This window comes from Amphimedon queenslandica, unplaced genomic scaffold, assembly GCF_000090795.2.
Source record: "Amphimedon queenslandica unplaced genomic scaffold, v1.1 AMPQUscaffold_13360, whole genome shotgun sequence".
In the NCBI taxonomy this organism is placed as follows: domain Eukaryota; kingdom Metazoa; phylum Porifera; class Demospongiae; order Haplosclerida; family Niphatidae; genus Amphimedon; species Amphimedon queenslandica.
Window position 1 is genome coordinate 3,868 of NW_003546404.1, and position 7,489 is coordinate 11,356.

At 31.6% G+C, this 7,489-nt stretch overlaps 2 protein-coding genes across 2 annotated transcripts; both read right to left on the bottom strand.

Moving 5' to 3' along the window:
• Positions 1-1,129: 1,129 nt before the first annotated feature.
• On the bottom strand, positions 1,130-2,880 carry LOC105313045 (uncharacterized). The gene is made up of 5 exons (XM_019997631.1): positions 2,590-2,880; positions 1,786-1,993; positions 1,584-1,733; positions 1,474-1,533; positions 1,130-1,420 (listed from the first exon to the last, which is right to left on the bottom strand). The coding sequence occupies exons 1-5, from the start codon at positions 2,878-2,880 to the stop codon at positions 1,176-1,178; spliced, it is 954 nt and encodes a 317-aa protein (XP_019853190.1). The 3' UTR covers positions 1,130-1,175.
• Positions 2,881-5,404: 2,524 nt separating this feature from the next.
• On the bottom strand, positions 5,405-6,293 carry LOC109582729 (uncharacterized). Its single transcript, XM_019997632.1, has 5 exons — positions 6,274-6,293; positions 6,020-6,227; positions 5,803-5,967; positions 5,697-5,756; positions 5,405-5,649 (listed from the first exon to the last, which is right to left on the bottom strand). The coding sequence occupies exons 3-5, from the start codon at positions 5,927-5,929 to the stop codon at positions 5,405-5,407; spliced, it is 432 nt and encodes a 143-aa protein (XP_019853191.1). The 5' UTR covers positions 5,930-5,967; positions 6,020-6,227; positions 6,274-6,293.
• Positions 6,294-7,489: the final 1,196 nt, after the last annotated feature.

Here is a 7,489-nt window from a genome sequence, read left to right on the forward strand (position 1 = left end):
TATTAACAACTTGAGCTGGTACTATAAGAAATACAATGAGTGTGTGTGTGCGTGTGTGCGTGTGTGTGTGTGTGTGTGTGTGTGTAGTACTTACCATTCCATATATACTGTATTAATGATGAAGGAGGTCCTTCTAATCCACCAGTGCTGACAGGGATAATAATAAATGAATAATTAGTACCAATAATGAAGGAACCAATAGTTCCTGATGAAATGTTGACAATGATGTTTTCAGTATATGTGCTATTACTGGTTATTGTGATATTATAATGATGTATACAGTCTTGTTGTTCTGCCCATTTAATCAATAATGCACTATTGTTGATTGGTTTAACTGTTACATTAACTGGTACTACTGGACCTTTAAAGCAGTAGTAATAATGATAATAACACAATGCCTAACCTGTTACATTAATAGGTAGATAAATAAAATTTTCAAGCACCAATGCATCTGAGCAACCAATCGTAGCTCCATTCAATGATGTTGTTACCGATTCAATAGTAGCAGTACTAGTTATCATGCTACCATTAAAATGACTGACAGCCAGTAAGAGACTGTCTATTTGAGAAGGCACAGTAAGACTTGATACTTCAGTTATTCTACCACCATCTGTTTGCCAAATTACACTACTGGTATCAGTTTGACAAGTAAATTCTACTCTATCACCCAGACAGAGTACAGTACTAGCATTAGGTTCTGTTTGCTGAAAGAGTACTACAGCTGTATTTAAAGTTACATATTAACTATTATGTTAACAAGACAGACTTACTAGAAACAAGACTCAAACATTCAGTCAATACAAGACACCAGTAGATACCAGTAGTAGCCATTAGTATCAATAATAGAAATGAGAACTGAAATACTGTTATGATAATAACAATGAGCAAATACTCACTTAACTCAAAGCAATGTTACTGTTGTTCTTCTTTGTACTTACAAAAGTTACACCTACTGGACTACTAGTGTGTGGTTACTCTTGTCTATCATAACAATTAAGCACATGATGTGCATGTAGTTACTCAAGACTAATGTGCCTAGAGGATTGCATGTACATAATATTCAAGTAAAGAACAATCTCAGTTAATGTAATACTGAGATATGAAACTTTTTCTAGATTTTGTGGGTATACATTGAATATAAAAAATAGATCTATAGAGATTGTTGATTTTTTATTTTATAAATTAGTCTGCCCATATGCAGTGTTGAGTTTAGTATCAATAATTTGTTCTTGTTGTTCAGTATTGATTGTTGGTAGATCATATATTGGACCAATAACTGCTGCTTCTCCTTCTCCTCCTACCGGAGTTTTATTTTGTATTGTAGTCCCTCTCTTTTTCATTATTAAACATACAATGATACTAGTAATTATTGCAGTAATGAGTCCAGTTAATAGACCAGTGATAGGTATGGCAATAGCAACTGTGTGTGTGTGTGTGTGTAATAGATTAGATACACTTAATGTATTAACTAACCACTAATGAATCCTACATCTGTTGATTGTGGAGTTCCTGTAGTATTACATGAAGCATAACCTAATGAACAATATGTTGACTGCATATATGTATTGATTATTATAACTTACTCTCAATGTAACTGCTTATTATTGTTTCAGTTATTGTAATTGTGATTGTTGGTAATGCTGTCATAGCTGAGCTTTTATCTTTTGTTGTGATATACTCAGTAGTACTAATCATAATGTTAGTGATACTTGATGTAGTAGTGGTTATACTGACTACAGTAATGATATGTATTTATACATTATATTAGGTACTGATGCTATATACCATTAACAGTGACTGATGGTCCATATCCAATAACATTAACAGGTATGATAGTAACAATGTAGTATTCATTAATAGGAGATAGTCCAGTAATAGTAGTATTAGTATCTGTTACATTATAACTGTACACAGAACAACTATTAATACAAATTGTTGTAATGTATACATTAATAATGTAATGCTCAATAGGAGGACGTAATGTTATAGCATCCTAATAGAATCTATTATTATCATAAATAAAACTGTAACTTACATCATTGTTATTCCACCATATTGTAATACTATCAGTTGATATCTGATACCAACTAATATTAACAACTTGAGCTGGTACTATAAGAAATACAATGAGAGTGTGTGTGTGTGTGTGTGTGTATAGTTCTTACCATTCCATATATACTGTATTAATGATGAAGGAGGTCCTTCTCTTCCAATAGTATCAACAGGAATAATAATAAATGAATAATTAGTACCAATAATGAGATTATTGATAATATATAAGGCAATTTCATTTACTGTATCCTCTTGAATGATTGTCTCATTACTGTATATTGTGATATTGTACTGATTTATGCTGCAATTGTAATCCTGTGTGTATAATGACCAACTCATTGTTAGTGCACTATTGTTAATGGGATTAAATGTTATATTAACAATTGATATGGATACTGGTGATCCTGTTTTATAGATTGAAATAGTAAATAGTAAAATTAGACTCTGACCTGGCATTTTGATAGTATAAGTACTATAATTGCCATTTGAAAGAGAAGCTGAACAACTAATCATAGTTCCATTGAATGATATACCTACTGATTGTAAAGTACCAGTACTTGTAACAGTATTATCCATAATACTAATGACATTGAGTGTAATAGCATCTCGCACAGTTGATCTTATATTATTATTTAGTATTGATGCAATGCCAGTACTATCATTTCTCCAAAAGGTATTACCAGTTCCACTAGCTACACAAGTAAGTACTAGTTCATCATTGGGACAGATAGGATAATAAGATGGAGAGGTTTGAACTAACTCTGCTCCAGATGATAGCAAAAAGAGATCAGTCAATACAAGACACCAGTAGATACCAGTAGTAGCCATTAGTATATCAGCAAGAAAAATAAGAACTGAAATATTATGTGGCTTGTTATGATACATAAACAATAAGCAACTACTCACTTAACTCAAAGCAGTGTTGCTGTTGTTCTTCTCTATGCCACCAACAGTTACTCCTACTTTTTGTGGTGACTCATATCTACTCTAGTTATCATAACTATTAAGCATATGTTCAGTGCATGCATGATTACATGTGCATAGTACATCTGTATAATCAATTTAATACTGGGATGTTTTAATTGCAAGCTGTATATTACATTACTGTATAGTGGAAAATTTTCGTGACCCAAAAGTTTTATGGATTTCGCAATTTTTCAAAATCCACAAAAATAAAATCCGCGAAAATTGATTGAATACAGTTCAAGATGGCTGGAAAGTGGAAAAGCTTGAAAATTAAAGCCATTAAATTGTTTTTTGAATGGATCCATGAAATTTTTGGGCCATGAAAATTTTCCGCTATGCAGTATGTAAAATAGATCAATAGAGATTGTAAGGTTTTCCTTTTTTTATTTTATAATTTTGTTTGTCCATAAGCAGTGTTAAGTTTAGTATCAATAATTTGTTCTTGTTGTTCAGTATTGATTGTTGGTAAATCATATATTGGACCAATAACTGCTGCTTCTCCTCCTCCTCTTACTGGAGCTTTATTTTGTATTGTAGTCCCTCTCTTTTTCATTATTAAACATACAATGATACTAGTAATTATTGCAGTAATGAGTCCAGTTAATAGACCAGTGATAGGTACAGCAATAGCAACTGTGTGTGTGTAATAGATTAGATACACTTAATGTATTAACTAACCACTAATGGATCCTACATCTGTTGATTGTGACATTGTTGTGGTAATGCATAAGGAACAACCTAATGAACAATGTGTTCACTGTAAGTACTGATTATTTTAACTTACTGTCAGCACAACTACTGATTGTTTCAGTTGTTGTAATTAATTGTGTTTCTGTGATTGTTGGTAATGCTGTCATAGCTGAGCTTTTATCTTGTGTTGTGATATACTCAGTAGTACTCATCATAATGTTAGTGATACTTGATGTAGTAGTGGTTATACTGACTATAGTAATAATATGTATCTATACATTATATTAGGTACTGATGCTATATACCATTAACAGTGACTGATGGTCCATATCCAATAACATTAACAGGTATGATAGTAACAGTGTAGTATTCATTAATAGGAGATAGTCCAGTAATAGTAGTATTAGTATCTGTTACATTATAACTGTACACAGAACAACTATTAATACAAATTGTTGTAATGTATACATTAATAATGTAATACTCAATAGGAGGACGTAATATTGTAGAGTCCTAATAGAATTTATTATTATCATAAATAATAATAATTTTAACTTACTTCATTGTTATTCCACCATATTGTAATACTATCAGTTGATATTTGATCCCAACTAATATTAACAACTTGAGCTGGTACTATAAGAAATACAATGAGTGTGTGTGTGTGTGTGTGTGTGTGTGTGTGTGTGTATAGTACTTACCATTCCATATATACTGTATTAATGATGAAGGAGGTCCTTCTAATTCACCAATGCCGACAGGAATAATAATAAATGAATAATTAGTACCAATGATAAGAGCATCAATAGTTATATCAGTGTTATTGGTAGTCCGGAATTCGTTATGTGTATTGTTACTATTAATAGTAACATTATAATAGTCTATACATGATCCTGAAGCACTCCAATTAATTAATAAGGCATCATTAGTATTAGCTGTAATAGCTATACTACTAACTGGTGTTGTTGGGGGACCTGTTATAATTATGAATTATATCATCATGTGTATGCTGATACATACCTGCTATATTAATAGTTAATGTATCATAATTTATTCCATCACTTGAACAACTAATAGTACTTCCATTCAATTGTACTGGAACTGATAGATTAGTAGCAGTACTGACTAGTACACCATTATCATAACTTGTGATACTTAATGTAAAGTCATCAAGTGTAGGAATTGTTTCACTAGTGGTTAAAACTGCAGGATTATTGCCATTATTTCTTCTCCATACTACTCCTCCTCCTGTACCTTCTACTACACATGTGAACACTAGTGTATCTCCAGGACATGCAACAGGATAAGGAGTGTGATTGAATGAGACAACACTTTGTCCTGTTACTATATAAGAACATAAATTAATACTTTAACTGACTTTTTACTGACCTAATACAAGAAAACTCAAACATTCAGTCAATACAAGACGCCAGTAGATACCAGTAGTAGCCATTAGTATCAGTAAGAGAAATAAGAACTGAAATACTGTTATGACACATAAACAGTAAGCAGTTGTTCTTCTCTGTGCCAACAGTAGTTACACCTACTTGTGGTGTACTCATGCTATCATAACAATTAAGCATATCTTGTGCATGCATGAGTAGTTGAGTACATGTGAATATTAAAACTTAGGCAATGGAATATTTGTTTGCAAGCAGTACATTAATCTTTAGATATTATTGAATTTTTCTTAATTTTATATATTAGCTTGCCCATATGCAGTGTTAAGTTTAGTATCAATAATTTGTTCTTGTTGTTCAGTATTGATTGTTGGTAAATCATATATTGGACCAATAACTGCTGCTTCTCCTCCTCCTCCTACTGGAGTTTTATTTTGTATTGTAGTCCCTCTCTTTTTCATTATTAAACATACAATGATACTAGTAATTATTGCAGTGATGAGTCCAGTTAATAGACCAGTGATAGGTACAGCAATAGCAACTGTGTGTGTGTGTAATAGATTAGATACACTTAATGTATTAACTAACCACTAATGGATCCTACATCTGTTGATTGTGACATTGTTGTGGTAATGCATGAAGAAGAACCTAATGAACAATATGTTCCCTGTATGTACTGATTATTATAACTTACTCTCAATACTACAACTACTTATTATTGTTTCAGTTGTTGTAATTAATTGTGTTTCTGTGATTGTTGGTAATGCTGTCATAGCTGAGCTTTTATCTTGTGTTGTGATATACTCAGCAGTACTCATCATAATGTTAGTGATACTTGATGTATTAGTGGTTATACTGACTATAGTAATAATATGTATCTATACATTATATTAGGTACTGATGCTATATACCATTAACAATGACTGATGGTCCATATCCAATAACATTAACAGGTATGATAGTAACAGTGTAGTATTCATTAATAGGAGATAGTCCAGTAATAGTAGTATTAGTATCTGTTACATTATAACTGTACACAGAACAACTATTAATACAAATTGTTGTAATGTATACATTAATAATGTAATACTCAATAGGAGGACATAATGTTGTAGTATCCTAGTAGAATCTATTATTATCATAAATAATAATAATTTTAACATACTTGATTCCACCATATTGTAATACTATCAGTTGATATTTGATACCAACTAATATTAACAACTTGAGCTGGTACTATAAGAAATACAATGAGTGTGTGTGTGTGTGTGTATATAGTACTTGCCATTCCATATATACTGTATTAATGATGAAGGAGGTCCCTCTAATTCACCAATGCCGACAGGAATAATAATAAATGAATAATTAGTACCAATGATAAGAGCATCAATAGTTATATCAGTGTTATTGGTAGTCCTGGATTCATCATGTGTATTGTTACTATTAATAGTAACATTATAATAGTCTATACATGATCCTGAAGCACTCCAATTAATTAATAAGGCATCATTAGTAATAGCAGTAGTAGCTATACTACTAACTGGTGTTATTGGTGGACCTGTTATAATTATAAATTATATCATTATGTGTATGCTGATACAAACCTGCTATATTAATAGTTAATGTATCATAATTTATTCCATCACTTGAACAACTAATAGTACTTCCATTCAATTGTACTGGAACTGATAGATTAGTAGCAGTACTAACTAGTACACCATTATCATAACTTGTGATACTTAATGTAAAGTCATCAAGTGTAGGAATTGTTTCACTAGTGGTTAAAACTGCAGGATTATTGCCATTATTTCTTCTCCATACTACTCCTCCTCCTGTACCTTCTACTACACAAGTGAACACTAGTGTATCTCCAGGACATGCAACAGGATAAGGAGTGTGATTGAATGAGACAACACTTTGTCCTGTTACTATATAAGAACATAAATTAATACTTTAACTGACTTTTTACTGACCTAATACAAGAAAACTCAAACATTCAGTCAATACAAGACACCAGTAGATACCAGTAGTAGCCATTAGTATCAGTAAGAGAAATAAGAACTGAAATACTGTTATGACACGTAAACAGTAAGCAGTTGTTCTTCTCTGTGCCAACAGTAGTTACACCTACTTGTGGTGTACTCATGCTATCATAACAATTAAGCATATGCTGTGCATGCATGAGTAGTTGAGTACATGTGAATATTAAACCTTAGGCAATGGAATATTTACTTGCAAGCTGTACGTTACATTAATCTTAATTTTCCTTTTTTATATATTAGTTTGTCCATATGCAGTGTTAAGTTTAGTATCAATAATTTGTTCTTGTTGTTCAGTATTGATTGTTGGTAAATCATATATTGGACCAATAACTGCTGCTC

Coding starts and splice junctions, on each gene's coding strand:
- LOC109582729 (XM_019997632.1), bottom strand. CDS start 5,929: ATGATGAGTACTGCTGAGTATATCACAACACAAGATAAAAGCTCAGCT. Junction 5,757..5,802: donor AAGTAGTTGTAGTATTGAGA/GTAAGTTATAAT, acceptor ATTGTTCATTAG/GTTCTTCTTCATGCATTACC. Junction 5,650..5,696: donor AGATGTAGGATCCATTAGTG/GTTAGTTAATAC, acceptor ACACACACACAG/TTGCTATTGCTGTACCTATC.
- LOC105313045 (XM_019997631.1), bottom strand. CDS start 2,880: ATGGCTACTACTGGTATCTACTGGTGTCTTGTATTGACTGATCTCTTT. Junction 1,994..2,589: donor GTACTGGTACTTTACAATCA/GTAGGTATATCA, acceptor AGATTCTATTAG/GATGCTATAACATTACGTCC. Junction 1,421..1,473: donor AGATGTAGGATTCATTAGTG/GTTAGTTAATAC, acceptor ACACACACACAG/TTGCTATTGCCATACCTATC.